A 24102-nucleotide genomic window follows, 5' to 3' on the forward strand; every position below is an offset into this window, starting at 1 on the left:
ATAAGAGTTTCTCTAACTTTTAGATTTGTGGTATATTGTAGATCATAGCCATAGTGCTTTATAGTTACTCTTTTCAAAGTGGGTTATAGTTCCTCCTGCCACATGACTTGTCCTATGACTTGGTTAGATGAAAATAATGTGAGGGTAGTGACACTGAGTTCTGAAATCTAGGCTTTTGCTTTTTGTAATCCAGCAACCACTGTAAATATTTTGGGGTAGATTACTAAATGATGAGGCAACAATGGAGAAAGTTCTAAGGCTGGAATCCATTCCAATCTCCTCAGTCCTAGTGCCAGACCTGTGAATGATGCCATCTTGGATTTTTTAGCCTCAGTTAAATTGCTCTAGCCAACTCCAGATAGAGTAGAGTTGAGCCATCACCACTGCACTCTGCTCAAATTTCAGAATCATGAGCAAATAAATTTTGACTGTCCACTAAATACTGGGAGAGTGTGTTATGCAGCAACAGATAACTGCTACAGGGTCTCAGTTGCAACTCTCAGTGCCAAATTAGAACATTTCAAAAATCTATCAAATTCACCAAAAAAGAACTTTTACCTGTAGGAATAATGTTTAACAGGACAAAAAATTATGCTCATTAGAAGGGAAACCTATTTGTTCAACATACAAAAGGGGTAATCTTTGTTTAAATATAACAAATAGTAATTTTGAATTTTGAAACAATAACTGATTTTTAGGAGGACAGAAATTGTAGAAAAGAAAATATTTTGTAGATTTCAAAAGCAGTTGGTTTAGCTTTAACATGGCTACAGCAAGTTTGAATGTATATATATACATAGATAAGCATACATAAATTTATAGTGCTTACATAAATTTATAGTGCTATATTTTAATAAAATTAAATATATTTTTTCAAATATTTATTGATGATTTATAGGAAAGGGGAGTTTCCTTTCAAAAAACAGTGTTTTGGAATCAGAGTTATCACTTGCCTGCATACTCATAGAGGCAGACATAAAAAACAGATTATAGTTTTATAATAAAATCATAACTCAGTAAGAATTAGTTTTATAGCTATCTAAGGCATGGGAAGGAGTTAGGAACAGGGAAAAACTCTTCTTGTTTATCTAATGCTTTTTAAATACCAAAACCCATCTATTCCAGTTGCTACTTTTAATTCCCAACACATTTTCAGCCATACATAGCTATCCTGGTCATTTTTACCTTCTAAGGTTAGAGTGGTAAAAAGGAAGAGCAATACAGTAATCAGAAAAGCAAAGGTTCCAAGTCATGGGAAAAACAATTTAATTGCATTCTAAATGTACTATATATTAATGAAATATGTTATTCCAGAACTGGAGTTGGTAAACCTTTTCTTTTCTGTGAAAGTCCAAATAGTAATCATTTTAGGCTTTGCAGATCATTGAATTATTGAACTCTGCTCTTTAAGTGCAACAACAGTAATAAATAAATGGGTGTGACTTTGTTCCAATAAAAAGCTGGATTTGGCCTGCAGACCACTTTGAAAATCTTTAAGACTTTAGAATAACCTTTTTTCTTCTTCAATTCTCTTTCACTAGAATGGTTACTTAAGAAATCTTAATTTGCTTTGTAAATTATTAGGTTTGTAACTTTGGGCAAGTTATTAAACATCTCTCTGAGTTTGTTTTCTTGTTTCTCAAATGGAAATAAAAACTAGTACCTTAAAGCAGCAGTTCCTAACCTTTTTGGCCCCAAGAATGGTTTCATGGAAGACCATTTTTCCACGAACTGGTGGGGATGATAGTTTTGAGATGATTCAAGCATATTACATTTATTGTGCACTTTATTTCTATTATAATTACACTGTAATATATAATGAAATAATTATCCAACTCACCATAATGTAGAATCAATGGGAGCCCTGAGCTTGTTTTCCTGCAACTACACGATCCCATCTGGGGGTGATGGCAGTGACAGATCATCAGGCATTAGATTCTCATAAGGAGTAGGCAACCTGGATCTTCCCATGTGCAGTTCACAATAGGGTTTGCACTCCTATGAGAATCTAATGCTGTCACTGATCTGACAGGAAGCGGAGCTCAGGCAGTAATGCAAGTGATGGGAAGTGGTTGTAAATACAGATGAAGCTTCGTTCGCATGCCTGACGCTCACCTCCTGTGTGACGCCCAGTTCCTAACAGGCCAAGGACCAATACCGGTCTGTGAACCAGGGGCTGGACCCTTGCCTTAAAGTATGTTACAAGGATTCAGTAATTGAGTCATTTATAAGGCACCCAGAAAAATACTCAGCAAACTGGTAGACCTCAATAGAGAATTCCCCTTTCATGAACCAGTAAACTTATGAATATGTTACAGAATTTCCTTTTTGTTTTTGATCTTACCAGCATACTCACTGATCCTACGGCAATGGGTTTATCCTTCAATTCTGGATTGTCCCTCATTTCTACAGCTGCATAGAAAGCATCCATGTCAATGTGCACTATGGTATTGTTCAAATTTCGGCTCTGTTCTAATTCCATTGCAAATCTGTCAACCTTAATTTTTTAAAAGAGTTAACATATATTTAGACAACATAATATTGAAACACCATTAATCATAACATTAATCTTAATTTAGTAAGTATTTATCTATCAGTCTTTGTCCACCCTCCCATTCATCCATCCATTCATGCATCCACCCACCTACTTACTTAGGGGTGTACATTTTGTTGTTCAAGGGCGTTTATGGGTTTATATTTTATTACTGTTTTTATATATATATTTTACTTTTTTAAAATTAAAATTGGTAATTGCTTTTATTTTCGTAGAGACAGCCTGTCCTCAAATATCATTCCCTATCAACCCTTTCATCTCTCCAAACCCTGAGGCACATGACAGGAACTTAATATTTAATGAATGACTCAATGAGCTAATCCAACTGTTTTTATCAAATGATTCTACTGTTTTATAAATTTGGAGTTCAACTCACTGTAATTAAAAGCTTCAATGTGGGTAAGATTGCCATTTGACTCATAATATTTATGTCTTAAAAGACCAGCAAAGGAAATATACAACAAAAGACTATACTTCTTTGGCATATGATGTTTATGTTGAACTGTAAGGAACAACTGAAAATACTGAAGCATAATGTAAACATTCCCTCTGTAGAATTGCTTTTATAATATTAAAATTTGATGTTAATCTATACAAGTAAAATTTAAAACCCAAGCTGTAATTTATCTTCATGAACTTTTATATGTCAAATATTATAGTGAAGAATTTTAACTTTTAAAGAATTTTAGTTTGTTCAGAGAAAAACAGTTAGATTTACAATAAGAAACAAATAAAAGGGGACAGAAATAAACAAAGGAAGCAAGTAAGAAAAGCAAATATGTAGCTGACACTCATTTCTAACTTCTATTTTTGTGGCCTGCCTCCACTATTAAGGCAAGAAAGGGTAAATACTCACTTTTCCAGCTTACCCTGCAGCCAGGGGTGGCTGTGTAATAGCTGTGATCTATGCAACATATAAGGAAATTACCAAGATCATTAAAGTAAAATCATAAGAGAAGAAATCTATTAAATGAGCTGGAAAACATAGAGAACATGAACAGTGCCTGCACACGGTATAAGTTCAATAAATGCATCTATTTTTAAAAGGATCAATAGATAGCTGCATAATAAAACATCAAAAACAGAGAAAAACAGCCAGCAATGAGCAAGTGGGGTGATCTATGGAATGAAAATAATTTCTGTCATGTGGCGTTCCCTCTAGCAAATTTTCTCAAAAGTGGAGAGCTATAGAAGTATATGTGGCTTTTTCCCTCATGCTGGACTCCAACTTTGCCTCTACTATGCAGAATTTTTTTTTATGTCCTTCCTTCTTAGTGTTATTGTGACACTAGCTGCCCACTAGTCACAGGTTAAAACTGTAACTCCTTTTTTAGAGGCAATTACCCTGACTCATGTTTGTCTCCACGAGTACAGTGAAATCTGTAGAAGGCCTCCCCTTGTTTAGGATACAGCTCACTGAATGACCTGGGTTGCTCTATGCCTTCCTCAGGCTGTTCCTCTGCCTGGAATGCCTTTCTGAGCTCTGTCACAAGCCTTCAAGGATCAGCTGAAATATCTCTTGGTACCTAATAGAATCTCTGTCCTCTGTGCCATAAAATTTAATGTTCCTTGTTTTCCTGCTCTTGCATGGCACTTATTGTATTAGACACTAAATTGTGAGTTCCTTCAGGAGAAAACCTTATTTGACTTCAAATTATTTTCTCGCAGGAGAAATAGGGAGGGGAAACTAGAAGGAGAAAAAGAATAAAATGTATAGCAGTATATTAAAGGTAGTTTAAAAAGAGAAGGCAGTAATAGTAGAAAAATCTTGAAGAAATCTAACTTCTTACAGTAAAATCCTACACCTAACACATGGAACTTTTAAATACTCCTACAATTTAACATGCTAACTAAAACCTACTTATTTTAGTACCTCAATTCTAAACCAGAGAATAGCATTATGACCAGATATAAACAAATTATGGAGACTAATAAAATCAAATGTAAGCTAAAAGCTACTCTATCTTAATCCAGAAAATATACCTAAGATATAAGAGTCAAGTGAGAATAAGGAAGTGGCATCTAAGGTACCTTGATGTGGAATCTTCTAGAAAAGAAAAAGATAATAGACAAATGGGAAAAAATTCTCCTCAGACTAATATTTTAATGTTATTATAATATCTTCAACAAGCTATTCTCTTTTTTTGTGCTTAAAGCAAGCATAGCTGCCAAAAAGAAACCTCCCCACTGTATGACTCATACATTCCACTTTCCTTTACTATCTCTCATTAGTCACCCTTCTCTGAACTCTTGTCTTTCTACACCAACCAGATGTATGCCACTATTGCTTTTAAAAGTTTCTTCAACTGAAATCCCCATTCATATTGTCCTTTCTTCATTCCATTTTCCAATGACTTTCAAGTTCTGATCTGAGTCAACGTGCACATTGTTCCTTTTGCTACTGTCCAAAACTGGTATGTGCCACACTGGTTAAGAATAAGGGCTTTGTTGATTCCCGGGGAAGATGGCTGAACAGTAACTGCTCCTGTCTGCAGCTCCCAGCAAGATCAACACAGAAAGTGGGTGATTTCTGCATTTCCAACAGAGGTAAACAGCTCATCTCAATGGGACTGGTTAGACAGTGGATGCAGCCCACAGAGGGCGAGGAGAAGCACGGTGGAGTGTCTCCTTACATGGGAAGCCCAAGGAGTCAGGAACTCCTTCCCCTAGCCAAGGGAAGCCATGAGGTACTGTGCCATGAGTGAGGGATGGTACTATCTGGCCCAGATACTAGCTTTTACTCCTATCTTCGCAATCCGCAGACCAGGAGATTCCCTCAGGTGCCAATACCACCAGGGCCCTGAGTTTCATGCACAAAACAGGGCAGCCATTTGGGCAGACAACAAGCTAGCTGCAGAGGGGTTTTTTTTGTACCCCAGTGGCACCTGGAACGCCAGCGATATAGAACCATTCACTCTACTGGGGGGGCTGAAGCCAGTGAGCCAAGTAGTCTAGTTCAGCAGAACCCACCCCCAGGAGCCCAGAAAGCTAAGAACCACTGGCTTGAAATTCTCGCTGCCAGCACAGCAGTCTGAAATCGACCTGGGATGCTCAAGCTTGGCATAGGGAGGGGCACCCACCATTACTGAGGCTTGAGCAGGAGGGTTTTCCCTTCACAGTGTAAACAAGCTGCAAGCAAGGTGGAACTGGGCAGAACCCACCACAGCTCCTCAAAGCCCATGTCCAGTCTGCCTCTTAGTTTCCTCCTCTCTGGGTGGGGCATCTCTGAAAGAAAGGCAGCAGCCCCAGTCAGGGGCTTATGGATAAAACTCCCATCTCCCTGGGACAGAACACCTGGAGGAAGGAGCAGGTGTGGGTGCAGCTTCAGCAGACTTAAACGTTCCTGCCTGCTGGCTCTGAAGAGAGCAGTGGATCTCCCAGCATAGCACTTGAGCTCTGGTAAGGGACAGACTGCTTCCTCAAGTGGGGTCCCTGACCCCATGCCTCCTGACTGCAAGGGTCGATAGACACCTTAAACAGGAGAGCTGTGGCTGTCATCCAGCGGCTGCCTTTCTGGAAGGAAGCTTCCAGAGGAAGGAACAGGCAGCAATCTTTGCTGTTCTACAGCCTCTGCTGGTGATGCCCAGGCAAACAGGATCTGGAGTGGACCTCCAGCAAACTCCAGCAGACCTTCAGGAGAGGGGCCTGTTAGAAGAAAAACTAACAAGCAGAAAGCAATAGCATGAACATAAACAAAAAGGAAGGTCTGAAGGTCACCAACATCAAAGACCAAAGGTAGAAAAATCCACAAAGATGAAGAAAAACAGTGCAAAAAGGCTGAAAATTCCAAAAACCAGAATTCCTTTTCTCCTCCAAAGGCTCACAACTCCTTATCAGCAAGGAAAAAAACTGGACAGAGAATAAGTTTGACGAACTGACAGAAGTAGGCTTCAGAGGGTGGGTAATAACAAACTCCTCCAAGCTAAAGGAGCATGTTCTAACCCAATGCAAGGAAGCAAGGAACCTTTTATCTTGATAAAAGGTTACAGGAACTACTAACTAGAATAACCAGTTTAGTTAAGAACATAAATGACCTGATAGAGCTGAAAAACACAGCACAAGAACTTCGTGAAGCATACACAAGTATCAATAGCTGAATCAATCAAGTATAAGAAAGAATATCAGATATTAAAGTTCAACTCAATGAAATAAAGTGTGATGACAAGATGAGAGAAAAAATAGTGAAAAGGAATGAACAAAGCTACCAAAAATATGGGACTATATTAAAAGACCAAACCTACAATTGATATACTTGAAAGTGACAGGGAGAATGGAACCAAATTGGAAAACACACTTCAGGATATTATCTAGGAGAACTTCCCCAACCTAGCAAGACAGGCCAACATTCAAATTCAGGAAAGATAAAGAACAACACAAAGATATTCCTAGAGAAGAGAAACCCCAAGACATATAATCATCAGATTCACCAAGGATGAAATGAAGGAAAAGTTAAGGGCAGCCTGAGAGAAACATTGGGTTACCGACAAAGGGAAGCCCATCAAAATAACATCAGATCTCTCTGCAGAAACCCTACAAGCCAGAAAAGAGTGGTGGCCAACATCCCACATTCCTAAAGAAAAGAATTTTCAACCCAGAATTTCATATCCAACCAAACTAAGCTTCATAAGCAAAGGAGAAAATAAAATCCTTTATGGACAAGCAAATGCTGAGGGATTCTGTCACTACCAGGCCTGCCTTACAAGAGCTCCTGAAGGAAGCACTAAATATGGAAAGGAAAAATCAGTATCAACCACAGCAAAACACATACCAAATTGTAAATATCATCAACACTCTGAAGACACCACATAAATTAATGGGCAAAATAACCTGCTAGCATCACGACAGGATCAAATTCACATTTAACAACATTAACCTTAAAGGTAAGTGGGCTAAATGCCCCAATTAAAAGACACAAACTGGCAAACTGGATCAAGAGTTAAGACCCATTGGTGTGCTGTATTCAGGAGACCCATCTCATGTGTAAAGACACACAGGCTCAAAATAAAGGAATGGAGGAAGATTCGTCAAGCAAAGGGAAAGAAAAAAAGAAAAGCAGAGGTTACAGTCCGAGTCTCGATAAAACAGACTTTGAACCAACAAAAATCAAAAAAGACAAAGGGCATTATATAATGGTAAAGGGATCAATGCAACAAGAAGAGCTAACTATCCTAAATACAATACAGGAGCACCCAGATTCACAAAGCAAGTTCTTAGAGACCTATAAAGAGACTTAGTGGGAGACTTTAACACCCCACTGTCAACATTAGAGACAGTAAATTAACAAAATATTCAGGACTTGAACTCAGCTGTGGACCAAGCGGACTCAACAGACATCTACAGGACTCTCCACCCCAAATCAACAGAATATACATGTTCTCAGCACCACCCAGCACTTGTTCTAAAATGCAATAAATAATTGGAAATAAAACATGCCTCGGCAAATGCAAAAGAAAGAAAATCCTAACAGTCTCTTATACCACAGTGCAATCAAATTGGAACTCAGGATTAAGAAACTCACTCAAAACTGCATGAATACCTGGAAACTGAACAGCCTGCTCTTGAATGACTCCTGGATAAATAACGAAATCAAGGCAGCAATAAATAAGTTCTTTGAAACCAATGAGAACAAAGACACAATATACCTGAATCTCTGGGACAAGCAGTGTTAAGAGGGAAATTTATAGCACTAAATGCCCACTGAAGATAGTAGGAAAGATCTAAAATAGACATTGTAACATCACAATTAAAAGAACTAAAGAAGCAAGGGCAAACAAATTCAAAAGCTAGCAGAAGATCAGAGCAGAACTGAAGGAGACCAAGACACACAAAAAAAAAAACCTTCAAAAAAATCAATGAATTCAGGAGTTGGTTTTTAAAAAAGATTAACAAAATAGACTGCTAGACAGACTAACAAAGAAGAAAAGAGAAGAATCAAATAGATGCAATAAAAAATGATAAAAGAGATACCACCTCTGATCCCACAGAAATATAAACTACCATCAGAGAATACTTTAAACACCTCTATGCAAATAAACTAGAAAATCTAGAAGAAATGGATAAATTCCTGGAAACATACATTCTCACAAGACTAAACAAGGAAGAAGTGAAATCACTGAATAGGCCAATAACAAGTTCTGAAATTGAGGCAGTAATTAATAGCCTACCATCCAAAAAAGCCCAGGACCAGAAAGATCCACAGCCAAATTTTACCAGAGGTACAAAGAGGAACTGGTACCATTCCTTCTAAAACTACTCCAAACAATAGAAAAAGAAGGACTTCTTCCTTACTCATTTCATAAGGCCAGCATCATCCTGATATCAAAACCTGTCAGAGACATAACAAAAAAAGAAAATCTCAGGCCAAGGAACATCAATGTAAAAATCCTCAATAAAATACTGGCAAACCAAATCCAGCAGCATATTAAAAAGCTTATCCACCATGATCAAGGAAGGTGACATCATCCCTGGGATGCAACACTGGTTCAACATATGCAAATCAATAAATGTAACCCATCACATAAACAGAACCAATGACAAAAAACACATGATTATCTCAATAGATACAGAAAAGGTCTTCAATAAAATTCAACACCCCTTCATGCTACAAATGCTCAATAAACTAGGTACTGATGAAACATATCTCAAAATAATAAGAGCTATTTACGACAGACCCACAGCCAGTATCATACTGAATGGGCAAAAGCTGGAAGCATTCCTTTTGAAAACTGGCATAAGACAAGGATGCTCTCTCTCACCATTCCTATTCAACATAGTATTGGAAGTTCTGGCCATCAGGCAAGGGAAAGAAATAAAGGGTATTCAAATAGGAAGAGAGGAAGTCAAATGATCTCTGTTTGCAGATAACATGACTGCAAATTTAGAAAACCCCATCATCTCAGCTCCAAAACTCCTTAAGGTGTTAAGCAACTTCAGCAAAGTTTCACAATACAAAATCAATGTGCAAAAATCATAAGCTTTCCTATAGACCAGGAAGACAAACAAAGAACCAAATCATGAGTGAAATCCCATTCACAATTGCTACAAACAGAATAAAATATAAATATAAATCATTCTACTATAAAAACACACACACTATTTTATTGTTTATTGCAGCACTATTCACAATATCAAAGACTTGGAACCAACCCAAATGCCCATTAATGATAGACTGGATAAAGAAAATGTGGCATATACACACCATGGAATACTATGCAGCCATAAAAAAGAATGAGTTCATGTCCTCTGCAGGGACACAGATGAAGCTTGAAACCATCATTTTCAGCAAACTAACACAGGAACAGAAAACCCAATACTGCATGTTCTCATTCATAAGTGGGAGGTGAAAATGAGAACATATGGGCACAGAGAGGGGAATATCTGGGGCCTGTTAGGGCCTGGGGAGCAAGAGGAAGGATAGCATTAGGAGAAATACCTAACGTACCTGATAGGTTGATGGGTGCAACGGACCACCATGGCTCATGTATACCTATGTAACAAACCTGCACGTCCTGTACATGTATCCCAGAACTTAAAGTATAATAATAAAAAAAAAATTAAAAAAGAAACCAACCAGAAGAATTAAGGACTTTGGTTTGGGTCCTAGTAGTGCAACTCATTAGTTACAGCACAGGGAGCAATTTAACCCCTTTCATGCTTACTTTCCTTACTTGCAAAGTGGTACTAAACCAACCTCAATAGGTTATTGAAAGAATTAAAAGAGACACGCATAAAATGCACCTATCTAGGGATACAATAAGGGTTTAATGATATTATCTGTAATTATAAAAGAAGTGACATTTATTGAGCATATTATATGTGTCATATAATATGCTAAGGGCTTCCTATGTTAACTCATTTACTGGTCAAAATAATTCTGAGATCATAATTATTGTTCCCATTGTATAGATGAAGCTAAAGGTCAGTAAGAGTAAGTAATTTGCCCTAAATCACAGAGCTAGTAAATGTTAGCACTAAACACTGAAACCAGGTTACTCTGAAGTCCGTTTTTGATTATGTTATAATGCTTCCCTGTAATAGATTTTTAAAAAAATCTGTAATGTTGAAATACACTCAAATCAAACCATAATGGTATATTTTCTATCCATATTATGTCTTATTTTCTTTAAAAATCCCCCATTTCTATTACATTGAGGAGACTATTTCAGAAATAATTTTTTGTTTGTTTTCTTAACTTAGTATTTTCCCAAGACTACTGAATAAATCTGAGTTAATAAAATCAATTGTTGGCCAGGCCCAGTGGCTCATGCCTCTAACCTGTTTGGGAAGCTGAAGTGGAAGGGTAGCTTGAGGCCAGGAGTTTGAGATTGGCCCAGACAATATAGTGAGATCCTGCCTCTACAAAAAGTTTTTTTAATTAACTGGGTGTGGAGGTGTGTACCCATAGTCCCACCTACTTGGGAGGCCGAGGCAGGAGGACTGTTTGAGCCCAGTAGTTGGAGACTGCAGTGAGCCATGATAGCACCACTGCACTCCAGCCTTGGTGACAGAGAGAGACCTAGTCTCTCTCTAAAAACAAAACAAAAAAAACCCCAAAATCAATAAATTGCTAAAATGGTCAAAATGCACTGATTTGCTGTATAGCTGTCAGGTAACATAACATGAACACTTGTCTACTCAATTTATGAACCCATGTTATTATATGACAATTTGTCAGTTACAAAAATGATTGTGCCTTTAAAAAGTCCAATTGGAGTGGGAAAGGGTGGAGTATACTTAGAGAGGTTCTCAGCACCCTGGGAGTTCATGCCTGCAGAAGTTGCTTACCTCAGCTCGACTAGCAAATAGTTCATACTATATCATATCACACATAATAAAATCGAGTACTTGGAAATTTTAAGACTCTAAAATAGAAACACATTTCCTATGAAAACAAGTTCTTTCAGACCTTCTTGACTCCTTAAACTTCCTCAATCCTCTCCCGTTTATGCAACTTCTTTTGGAGGAAGCTCAACACATGAAACAATTTAACAATCAACATAAAACACATTTCCTGCCATTCTTGTTGCAAAAGGTGCCAGAGAGCCTCCAAAGAAATAGTGAACCAAAACTGGAACAAAATCTTAAATTCTACTACACAGTGAAAGATACTTTTTATTCCTTCAGATTATTAGTATATTTAGGGATATGAGCTTTAAAAATAGTATGAATAGCTAACAGTTACTGGCATCACTCATACACTGTATCATTAAAACTGTTAAATAGGGCCAGGTATGGTGGCTTAAGCCTGTAATCCCAGCACTTTGGGAGGCCGAGGTGGGTGGATCACGAGGTCAAGAGATCGAGACCATCCTGGTCAACATGGTGAAACCTCGTCTCTACTAAAAATACAAAAAATTAGCTGGGCATGGTGGCACGTGCCTGTAATCCCAGCTACTCAGCAGGCTGAGGTGGGAGAATTGCCTGAACCCAGGAGGCGGAGGTTGCAGTGAGCCGAGATCGCGCCATTGCACTCCAGCCTGGGTAACAAGAGCGAATCTCCGTCTCAAAAAACAAACAAACTAACAAACAACCGTTAAATATATTTGTAGGTTATAGATCAATAAAACAAAAATGTCCACAAAGTACATTACTTAAGGATTAATATCAATTTAAAAATATATTGACTATGGGTAGAACTGATTTTTTTAAAACCATGATAAAATGATGCCTAAGTTTATTTGAAAGAAACATGCATGAGAAAAACAAAACAGTATTTTAAAGAGTTATGAGGGAGAATATTAAACTATATTCCTACTGTTCAACAACTAAAATTGTATGGTACTGATACAGGAAAAGACTGAATTAATTAGAAGAGAGAGTCCAGAAATAAATCAAAGAACGAGAATTTTTTTATTTAGAAGTGCCTCATTTTGGCTCAATGAAGAAAGAATTCGTGATTCAATAAATGGAGTTGGGACAAGTGAATCACCATTTAGGGAAAATAATACTATGTAAGAAAAATATCACACCATTTAAAAAAAACATACTTCACACCTTACAGCAAAACAAATTCCAAACTGACTAAAGATTTCAGTATGCCAAGAGCTATAAAAATACTAAAAAAAGACATAGGCATGGTTGTGAGAAATACTTTTCCAAGTACCATACCAAAAAAAAAACCCAACATTATAAGAATATTGTTTCTGTAACCAATAAGCAATGACAATCAGTTATAAGATATAAGACTGATATATACAAAAGTCAACTACTTTCCTGTATACCATCAATGAACAAGTAAAATTTTAAATTTAAAACACATCACAGGCTGAACATGGTGGCTCATGCCTGTAATCCCAGCACTTTGGAAGGCTGAGGTGCGTGGATCACTTGAGTTCAGGAGTTCAAAACTAGTCTGGCCAAAATAGTGAAACTCTGTCTCTACTAAAAATATAAAAACTAGCTGGGCTTGGTGGTGGGCACCTATATTCCCAGCTACTCAGGAGGTGGAGGCAGGAGAATCTCTTGAACCCAAGAAGAGGAGGTTGCAGTGAGCCAAGATCATGCCACTGCAGTGTAGCCTGGGTAACAGAGGGAGACTCTATCTCAAAAACAAAACAAAACAAAAGAACACATTACAATTTAAATTAGAACCTCCAAAAATGAAATACTTAGGTACAAATGTAACAAAATATGTACAAGATCAACATGAGGAAAACTACAAAAGTCTGAAGAAAGCAAGCAAAGAAGAACTAAATACAGTCTCTGGCCTACGATGGTTCAACTTAAGATTTTTCAACTTTATGAAGGGTTAACCCCACATAAGTCAGGGAGCATCTGGACTTATGATGGTTTGACTTACAATTTTTCAACTTTATAACGGGTTTATCCCAATGTAACCCCATTGTAAGTCAAGGAGCATCTTTAAATGGAGAGATTTTCTATGTTCATGAATAGGAACACTCTATTATAAAATGTCAGTTCTTCCCAACTTCAGCTATATACTCAGTGTAGTCCTAGTCAAAATCCCAGCAAGTTATTTCGTGGATATCAACAAACTTATTCAAAATTTATATGAAGAGGCAAAAGATCCAACTAACCAACATATATTGAAGAAGAAGAATAAAACTGAAAAACTGACACTACTTGACTTCAAGACTTACCATAAAGTTACAGCAATTAAGATAGTGTGGTATTGGCAAAAGAAAAGACAAATAGACCAATGAAACAGAATACAGAGCCCAGAAACAGACTCACAAAAATATAGACAACTGGTCTTTGACAAAAGAGCAATGACTCAATATAATGGAGAAGAGTTTCTTTTTTATTCTTTTCTTGAGACACAGTCTCACTCTGTTGCCCAGGTTGGAGTGCAGTGGTGCAATCATGGCTCACTGCCACTTCAATCTCCCAGGCCCAAACAATCTTCCCACCTCAGCCTCCCAAATAGCTAGGACCATAGGCATGTGCCACCATACCCAGTTAATTTTTTATATTTTTAGTAGAAACAGGGTCTTGCCATTTTGCCTAGGCTGGTCTTGAACCCCTCGGCTCAAGCAATCTTCTTGCCTTGGCCCCACAAAGTGCTGTAATTACAGGCATGAGCCGCCACACCTAGCAAGAAAAGAATTTTTTAACAAATTGTGCTGAAACAACAGAATATCTACATGTTAAAAAAAAAAAAGATGAACTTATATCCTTCACAGAAATAAACTCAAATGAATCACAGATCTAAATGTAAAATGCAAAACTATAAAATTCCTAGAAGAGAACAGAAGAAAAAATCTAAATGGACTTGGATTTGAAGATGACTATTTAGATAAAATATTAAAGGCACAATCCATGAAAGAAAGAATTGATAAACTGGACTTCATTAAAATAAAAATGTTCTGCTCTGTAAAAGATACTGCCAACAGAATAAAAAGAAAAGCCACAGGCTGGGAAACAATATTTGCAAAAGACATCTCCAGTACAGGTCTGTTGCCCAACATACACGAAGAACTCTCAAAAACCAAAAATAAGAAAACAAACAACTTGATTATAAATGGTCAAGGACCTTAACAGACACCTCAACAAAGAAGATATACAGATGGCAAATATACAAAAGCATACAAAAGGATGCTCCACATCATATGTCATCAGGAATATGCAAATTAAAACAGCAATGAGATACTACTATACACCTATTAGAATAGCCAAAATTCACAATACTGACACCACCATATGATGGCAATGATATTTAGCAACAGGAATTCTTTGCTGGCGTGAAGAAAAAATGGTATGGTCACTTTGGAAGACAGTTTGGCAGTTTATTATAAAAATAAACATATTTTTATTTTACCATATTTATTTATTTACCCAAAGGAGCTGAAAACTTATGTGCACACATAAGTTTTCCATGGATGTTTACAGCAACTTTATTCATAACTGCCAAAACTTAGAAGCAACCAACGTGACCTTCAGTAGGTTAATGGACAAACAGCTTGATAGCTCATTTATTTTACGTGCTGAATATTATTCAGTTGTCTGTGGTATGGTTCATGCCTGTAATCCCAGGACTCTGGAAGGCAAAGGCAAGTGATCACATGAGGCCAGGAGTTCGAGACCAGACTGGCCAACATGGTGAAACCACGTCTCTATTAAAAGATGCAAAAAATTAGCATAGTGGCGGGCGCTGGTAATCCCAGCTACTCGGGAGGCTGAGGCAGGAGAATAGCTTGAACCTGGGAGGTGGAGGTTGCAGTGAGCCAAAATTGCACAACCGCACTCCAGCCTGGGCAACAAAGTGAGAGAGACTCCATCTCAAAAATATATAAAATTGGCCGTGGTACATCCAGACAAATGAATAATATTCAGCACATAAAATAAATGAACTATGAAGCCATGAAAAGATATGAAGGAAAGGTAAATGCACACTACTAAATAAAAGCAGTCAGTCTGAAAAGGCTACATCCTGAATGATTTTAACATATGACATTCTGGAAAAGGGAAAACTATAGAGATATTAAAAAGGTCAGTGATTTCTAGGAGTTAGTGGGGGAGGGAGGGATGAACAGATGGAGCACAGAGCATTTTTTGGAGGGGCAGTGAAACTACTCTGTATGATACTATAATGGCAGATGCACCTCACTGTACATTTGTCTAAACCCAAGGAATGTACACCACCAATATTGAACCCTAATGTAAACTATCAACTTTGGGTGATAATGTGTCAACATAGGTTCATCAACTGTAACAAATGTACCCCTTCTGGTGGGGGATGATGATAGTAGGAGAGGTTATGCCTGTGAGGAGAAAGGAGTATATGGAAAATCTTCATACCTTATGTTCAATTTTGCTGTGAACCTAAAACTGCTTTGAAAAATAAGGTCTTTTTATACATGCATGTGTGTGTTCACTGTAGCACTATTCACAACAGCAAAGACATGGAATCAACCTAAATGCTCATCAGTGGTAGACTGGATAAAGAAAATGTTGTATATATATACCATGGAATACTATGTGGCCATAAAAAGGAAATAAGATCATGTCTTTTGAGGGAACATGGATGGAGCTGGAGTCCATTATCCCTAGTAACTAACAAAGGGACAGAAACCAAATACCGCATGTTCTCACTTATAAGTGGGAGCTAAATCATGGAACCACATGGACACATAGAGGGGAGGGTGAAGGGTGGAGGGTGGGAGGAGAGAGAGGATCAGGAAAAATAACTAATGGGTACTAGGCTTAATACCTGGGTGACAAAATAATCTGTACAACAAACCTCCATGACACCAGTTTACTTATATAACAAACCTGCACATGTACCCCTGAACTTAAAAGTTAAAAAAATAAATTTTGAAGTGAAAGGGAGATCTAGATAGATATAGATATAGTCTTTTTCAAAAAAAAATCACTGGATTTGATTACAAAAACATTAAAAATTATATGAGAAAAACTGCAAAATTAAGACAATATATTGGAAAAATATTCATAAAAATGGCAAAAAAAGAATCTCTAACATATAAGACCTTATAAGTCAAGAGAAATAGATATAAATCCCCTAGAAATGTGGGGAAAGGATATTGCTTCAGACTGCTACTTGAACCCCAAAATCCATTCTTCCTTCCATCCATAGTAGTAGATTTTCAGCTGGGCACATGGCCACCGAGCTAAAGTTACAGCTTCTCTTGCAGTTAGGTGTGGCCATGTAACTTAAATTCTTGCCAAAGAATGTGAGCTGAAGTAATGTGTGCAAATTATTTTTCACTTGCTTAATAGCGAATTACTGTACTTGCCTTCAATTTTTTCTCTTTCTTTTTTTCTCTTCCTTAACCAGGAGATGAAATACGAATTGGAGATAATTCAGTTTTGTTAATTCAGGTAAAGATAACACCAGGGGATGATGGAACAACATGATTTAAAGAACCCGAGTCTCTAAATGATTATCAGAGCCACTCACCAGCTAGAACTACTTACTTACGTGAGAAAGAAAGCAGCTCTTATTGAAAATATTACATTTTTGCTCTCTTGTGCTAGCAACTTAGCCTAGATACTAACAAACAGAATAAAAGAGGAAATTTTCACAATAAGTAGATATTAATGGCTTACAACTGTAAGAGGAAATCAATACTCTCATGCAGAAAATGTAAAACAGCATCTTTGGTCAAAATAACAGCACTAGAGTGCAAAGATAAGAATGACAGGGTGGGGGCAGTGGCTCATGCCTGTAATCCCAGCACTTTGGGAAGCCAAGGCGGGCAGATCACGAGGTCAAGAGACTGAGACCATCCTGGTAAACATGATGAAACCCTGTCTCTAGTAAAAATACAAAAATTAGCAGGGCATGGTGGCACATGCCTGTAGTCCCAGCTACTCGGGAGGCTGAGGCGGAAGAATCATTTGAACCTGGGAGGCGGAGGTTGCAGTAAGCTGAGATTTCACCACTGTGCTCCAGCCTGGTGACAGAGCAAGACTCCGTCTCAAAACAAACAAAAAAAATGCATGATAATCGCAGGGTTGCGTATAAAACAAAAAACTGAAATCAAGGTGGGATATGGTAAACAAATTATGGTACCTCCATATAGTGGAATGCTGTGACGCATTAAAAATGATAAACAAATAAATCATCTTTCATCATAATAAAAGACCACTTAAAAATGATCTTGTGTTCTGAGAAGGCATGTGATCAAAAATGACACATTATAGTTTAGTAAAGAAAACATAAAATTTATGATCTCTGAACTCTTTATCACAAGAGAATGATTTTGTAGCACATTAGATTAATACAATTTTATTGTTACCTTACAGACTAGAGCTTTGTTAACACTGGATCAGATTTTGATAAAGAGTAAACTCCTCTTGCCATGACTTGTATTACCAGCAGAAATTTGACTGCTTTGAGTTGTCAACCTACCACACAGTGCCCTGGCCAGTTAGTTGGATCTTCCAAAACTTTTATCCTGAAATAACTTTTTTTTTTTCCTCCTGAAATAACTTTTAACAGAAGAGGAAACTTTGAGTATTTACTTCCTGAAGATCCTGGAGAAGGCAAAAAGCCTCCAAGGTGTTAGAAGTCTTGTGTTTTGTCTTAAAAGTTCATGTACATTTGGCATTCTAATCGATAGTGTGACTTTTTATTTTACTATAACCTGATTATGTTTTAAGTTACTCTCCAATTTAATTAACATATTCCTCAAATATTTTTTGCAAAATCAGCATTGCAGAAAACATGCTACATTTATCCTGTGGTTTTTTCTAGCTGCCAAGTATGTATACAATAAAAAGAACATAGGCTTTGGATTAAATCCTAGTTCTGCCAACTACCTGTCCTATCAACCTGGGCAGGTTACTTGACCTAATTAAAATTTCATTTACTCTTCTGTATAACAGAGGTAACAATGTCTAGGTGTGGAGTCTTTATGTAAGTGAACAGAGCAACGCTCAGCACAGTATGTTCATTTGCTGAATATGTATGCTTTACAATATAATGAAGATTTACATTTCATCTTGTTTTCAGTTATGACTTCATAATGCATTTTAACTGTCAATTACTATTCTACCAGCTTCTGCTCTATTTAAAAATTTAATTAATACCTGTAATTGTGCTTTTCTTAGCTGTTGGCTGGTGATTTGAGCTTTTTGTTGCATCATATTTTCAATTCGTTGGTTGACTTGCTTTTCTTTCTTGAGCTCATTTCCATAAAATTTGGACCCCTATGGAGGAAAACAAAACAAAGCATAAGAAAAATGTCTGAAGGAAAGCATCACTGTAGTATAACCTGGCGGCTAAGAGCACAAACTCGGGGAACCAGAAGATTAAATGTAAAACTTAGCTCTGCTACTTATGAGCTAGGTGACCCTAAAATTATTTAATCTTTCTACATCTCAGTTTCTTCATTTGTAAGATGAATTCATTAGCAGTTAACTAAATCATAGGATTGTTGTGAGGCAGTACTTAGCATAGTACAAGCTCTCTGAGATGAACACACATATGCATTCAGAAAAGAACAGTATGTCCTAGGTAGGATCCACGGGGCATATCAAAGACCTTAGTGGGTTGGATCATCAGTTATCTGTTGCAATAAAAATTACTCCTTAGAGGCCAGGCACAGTGGCTCACACCTGGAATACCAGCTCTTTGGGAGGCCGAGGTGGGTGGGTCACAAGGTCAAGAGATCAAGACCATCCTGGGTAACACGGTAAAACCCGTCTCTACTAAAAACACAAAAAATTAGCTGGTATGGTGGCACGAGCCTGTAGTCCTAGCTACTTGGGAGGCTGAAGCAGGAGAATCACTTGAACCTGGGAGGCAGAGGTTGCAGTGAGCCGAGATCACATCACTGTACTTCATCCTGGTGACAGAGTAAGACTCCATCTCAAAAAAAGAAAAAAAAAATTACTCCTTAGAAAGTATTTTCAAATATTTAATGTTAAGTCAATGTAGAAAATAATTCAAAAAACTGCTCATCATTCCATCACTGAACATAGTGTCTATTCATGTATTTGGCTGATAGACATTTAGCTTATTTTTACTTTTTGGCTACAATGAGAAATGTTATCATAAACATTTGTACACAAGTTTTTGTGTGGACATATGTTGTCATTTCTCTCAGGTATGTACCCAGGAGTGGGGTTTCTGTGTCATATGGTACCTCTATATGCAATCTTTTGAGGAAATGCCCGTCTATTTTCCAAAGTAGCTGAACCATTTTATAATCCCATCAGCAATGTAGGAGGGTTTCAATTTCTCCACATCCTTGCCAACATTTGTAACTGTCTTATTTATTATAGCCATTCTAAGCAATGGTAGCATTAATGATATCTCTTTATGGTTTTTAAATTTGTATTTCCCTGATGACTAATGATACTAACCATCTTTTTTTTTTTTTTTTCCCGGAGTTTCTCTGTTGCCCACGCTGGAGTGCAGTGTCACAAACTCGGCTCACTGCAACCTGTGCTTCCCTGGTTCAAGCAATTCTCCTGCTTCAGCCTCCCATGTAGCTAGGACTACAGGCGCATGCCACCATGCCAGCTAATTTCTGTATTTTTAGTAGAGCCAGGATAGTCTCAATCTCCTGACCTTGTGATCCGCCCACCTTGGCCTCCCAAAGTGCTGGGATTACAGGCATGAGCCACCACGCCCGGCAGATATTGACCACCTTGTCATGTGCCTAGAGCCATTTGTATATGATCTTTAGTGAAATGTCTATTCACATCTTTTGAACACTTTTTTGATTTGTTGCTTGTCTTACTGAGTTACAGACATTTTCTGTATATTCTGGATGTAAGTCTTTTATCAGATATGTTTTTTACAAATACTTTACCCAAGGTATGTTGCTCATCTTTTTCTTTTTCTTTTTTTTTTTAAAGAGATGGGGGTCTCACTATGTTGCTCAGGCTGGTCTCAAACTTCCAATCCACCCACCTTAGCTTTCTAAAGCCCTGTGATTACATGCGTGAGCCACCACACCTAACCTTTTTATTTTTATTGCTGTCTTTTGAAGTGTAAACATTTTAAATTCTGATGAGGACTAATTCAACTTTTTATTTTATTGACTGTGTTTTTGGTATCATATCTAAGAAATTTCTGCCTAACAAGTTCTCAGAGGCTTTCTCATATTTTCTTCTAAAAGTTGTATTGTTTGGGCTCTTTAAGTCTATTCTGAGTTAATTTTGTATATGGTGTGAGTGTTTTGTTTTGTTTTTAAGAGATGGGATCCCACTGTCACCCAAGCTAGTCTCAACCTCCTGGGCTCAAGTGACCCTACTACCTTGGCCTACCAAAATGCTGAGGGATTACAGGTGTGAGTCACTGCACCCGGCCCTTTTATTTATTTGTATTGCCTGACTGCACTGGTTAGAACTGTTAGGACTATGTTGAATAGAACAGATGAGAGTAGACATTCTTGCTTTGTTCCTAATTTTAAGGAGAAAGTGTTCAGCCTTCTACCATAAAGTATGATGTTTACTATATTTTTTTTGATAGATGCCCTTTACTAGATTGAGGAAGCACCTTTCTATTTCAAGTTTGTTAAGAGTTTTTAGCATGAATGGTGGTGAGATTTTTATCAAATATGCCTTTTCTGAGTCTACTGAGATGATCGTGTAGTTTTTGCCCTTTATTTTAACATGGTGTATCACATTAATAGATTTTTAGATTGTGGGTTTTTTTTTTTTTTTTTTGAGACGGAGTCTAGCTCTGTCATCCAGGCTGGAGGGCAGTGGCATGATCTTGGCTCACTGCAACCTCCACCTCCTGGGTTCAAGCAATTCTCCTGTCTCAGCTTCCTGAGTAGGTGGGAGTAGCTGGGACTAGAGACGTACACCACCATGCCCTGATAATTTTTGTATTTTTAGTAGAGACAGGATTTCACATATTGGTCAGGCTGGTCTTGAACTCCTGACCTCAGCTGAAGCACCCACCTCAGCCTCTCATAATGCTGGGATTACAGGCATGAGGTTGGCTGATTTTTAGATCTTAAACCAATCTTGCTTTCCTAAAATAAATCCCACTTGGTCATGGTGCTTAATTTTCTTGATATATTATTGGAATCAGTCCTCCAATATTATTTGAGGACTTTTGCATTCATAATGGCTTTGGTAACAGGGTGATACTTGCATCACAGGAGTTGGAAAGTGTTCCATTCTTCTCTATTTTCTAGAAGAGCTTCTGGAATATTGGTATCATTTCTTCTTTAAATATTTGATAAAATTCACCATAGAAGCCAACATGGCCTAGTCTTTTTTCTTTGATGGGGAGATTTTTAATTACTAATTTATTTCCTTACTGTAGGTCTGTTTAGATTCTCTGTATCTTCTTGAGTCCATTTTGAAAAATTGTAAAGTTCTAGAAATGTGTCCAATTTATTAGGATTTATTTTAAAATACTCTACTCCCCGCTCCAAAAATCAGTAGGGAAAGGGTAAGACAGATAAAACTATTTGCAAAAATGTTGGTAATTGTTGATGCTAGGTGATGATTATAAGGGGATTTACTTTACTATTCTCTACAGTTTTCTGTATGTTTTAAATTTTCTGGTAAGAGCTTTAAAAAAGTAAATTGTATTGCCATGGAATAGTAACACTTAGAAAACTCCAATTTAAACAAGATACCATTTATGATAAGCTCACCATACACTAGAGGAATATATATTATTCTATATTTGCTTATTTACCAATCACATAATATATATTGATCATATATGTGCCTGTATATTTTTAATATGCATCACATAAAATTTATGTGAAAGCAAAGCTTTAAGAATACTCAAGATATTCTTAAAAAAAGAACAAAGTGTAAAAAAAAAAGAAATTGTATTAGCAGATATCAAGACTTATTATAAAGTAGGACAATAAAAAACATGTATACATATAAAGACAGGCAAATGATCCAGTGGAACAGAAGAGAAAGCACAGCAGATCAGTAGGAAAAGGATGGACTGTTTAATAAATTGCATTGGACACAGAGAATAGAGAGGGAGGATCAGATAGGGACATCTAGGATAACCTACATATTATATTTCTTGACTGAAAAACTAGATCCATAGGTTTTATTCTTTTTCTTTTTTTGAACATTTTTATGATGAGAATATCAAAAAACTCTCAAACACAGAAAAAACATGAATACAGTAAACACATATAAAACTATTACTTAGATTTAACAACTATTAACATTGTAGTGTATATGCTTCATTACAAGTGAAACATTTTAGATATCAAGATATTTAGCTGCCCCACAGAATAACGAATTATAGATATCAAGATATTTAGCTGTTCCACAGAGGATTTCAGTATGCATTTTTAAAAATAAGGCAATTTCCCCACTTCATCATAGAAACATTTTCATAGCTAACAAAATTAATGATAATTCCTTAACTTTTTATCTTGGAATTTTCAAACCTGCAAAAGTTGAAAAAACAGTACAACAAACACCTACATATCCTTACCTAGATTCATCAATTAATATCCTGCTACATTTGATTTCTTCCCCAACTTCTGTGTATGTATGTATGCAAGAGTGTATGTGTACATACACACACACATACAAACACACACTTTGCCCTCCTTTTGGCTAAAGCATTTGAAAGTAAGATGCTGTGGACATCAGCATGCATTTCCTAAGAATCTTACAGTTTACATCTTTCTACATGTATATTAATACATGTATTATGTTTACTGATACACAAAACATATAACATGCTAATTAGATTATATATTACTTATATATAATGTATATTAATATTGATATACATTGATGATGCATTAATACATATATATTCTATAATATATAAATAAAACAAAACAGTGGTAAAAAAATTAAAGAATTTAGAGAATTATTTTATGCCCTTGAAGAAAGCCATATGTAGTTGACATTCAACTACATAAAATGAAACAAAAAATTTCTGCAAAGGAGACACTACCATAAGCAAAGTCAAAAGATAACTAATTATTGAATGTGCAAATGTGTACAGAACATATAATCAGAGTTTACAAAAAACAAAATACAAATAATTTTCAGAATATCAAAAGAGCGGCCAGGCACAGTGATTCATGTCTATAATCCCAGCACTTTGGGAGGCTAAGGTAGAAGGATTGCTTGAGGCCAGGAGTTCATCACTAGCCTGGGCAACACAGTGAGACCTCATCTCTACCAAATAATAAACAGCCAGGCTTGGTGGCATGTGCCTATTGTCCTAACTCTTCAGAGGCTGAGGTGGGAGGATCACTTGAGCCGGGGAGGGTGAGGCTGTAATGAGCTATTACTGTGCTACTGCGCTCCAGCCTGGGTGACAGAGTGAGACCCAGTCTCAAAAAAAGAGAAAATATCTGCAATATCATTTTTCATAAGAAGAATACGAAATAATGCTATACTATATCTCAGATTGACAAATAAAAACGTTTAGTAATATACAGTGTTGGCACAGTTTCAATATGGTAATACATATTCTCACAGATTTGTCGTGGAAGTGTGAATTGACAGAAATACCATGGAGGGTAATTTGGCAATTCATAAAAATCACACATGCATATATTCTTTTATGCTATGTGTAGTTGGCGGAACAATTCCACTTTTGGAATCTCTCCTACAGTTATACTTGAACATATAGAAAGTTATAAAGTACAAGGTTATTC

The 24102-nt window shown here is 36.9% G+C and overlaps 1 protein-coding gene across 12 annotated transcripts in view; it reads right to left on the bottom strand.

The window, feature by feature from the left end:
- POLK (DNA polymerase kappa) overlaps positions 1 to 24102 on the bottom strand; it is an 88295-nt gene that overhangs the window by 24323 nt on the left and 39870 nt on the right. For 4 of the 12 annotated variants that reach the window (XM_035291384.3, XM_078365324.1, XM_078365325.1 and 1 more), the window contains 3 exons: positions 19274 to 19346; positions 18566 to 18685; positions 2345 to 2497 (listed from right to left, as the gene is read on the bottom strand). In XM_035291384.3, the coding sequence (XP_035147275.2) occupies positions 2345 to 2497; positions 18566 to 18622 (210 nt within the window). In that variant the 5' untranslated portion in view covers positions 18623 to 18685; positions 19274 to 19346. Of the gene's footprint in view, positions 1 to 2344; positions 2498 to 3410; positions 3454 to 8842; positions 8880 to 18565; positions 18686 to 19093; positions 19187 to 19273; positions 19347 to 24102 lie in introns of those variants that run through there. The other 8 variants (XM_008991922.6, XM_054252177.2, XM_054252178.2 and 5 more) reach the window with 4 other exon arrangements.

Source organism: Callithrix jacchus, chromosome 2, assembly GCF_049354715.1.
Source record: "Callithrix jacchus isolate 240 chromosome 2, calJac240_pri, whole genome shotgun sequence".
NCBI lineage: Eukaryota > Metazoa > Chordata > Mammalia > Primates > Cebidae > Callithrix > Callithrix jacchus.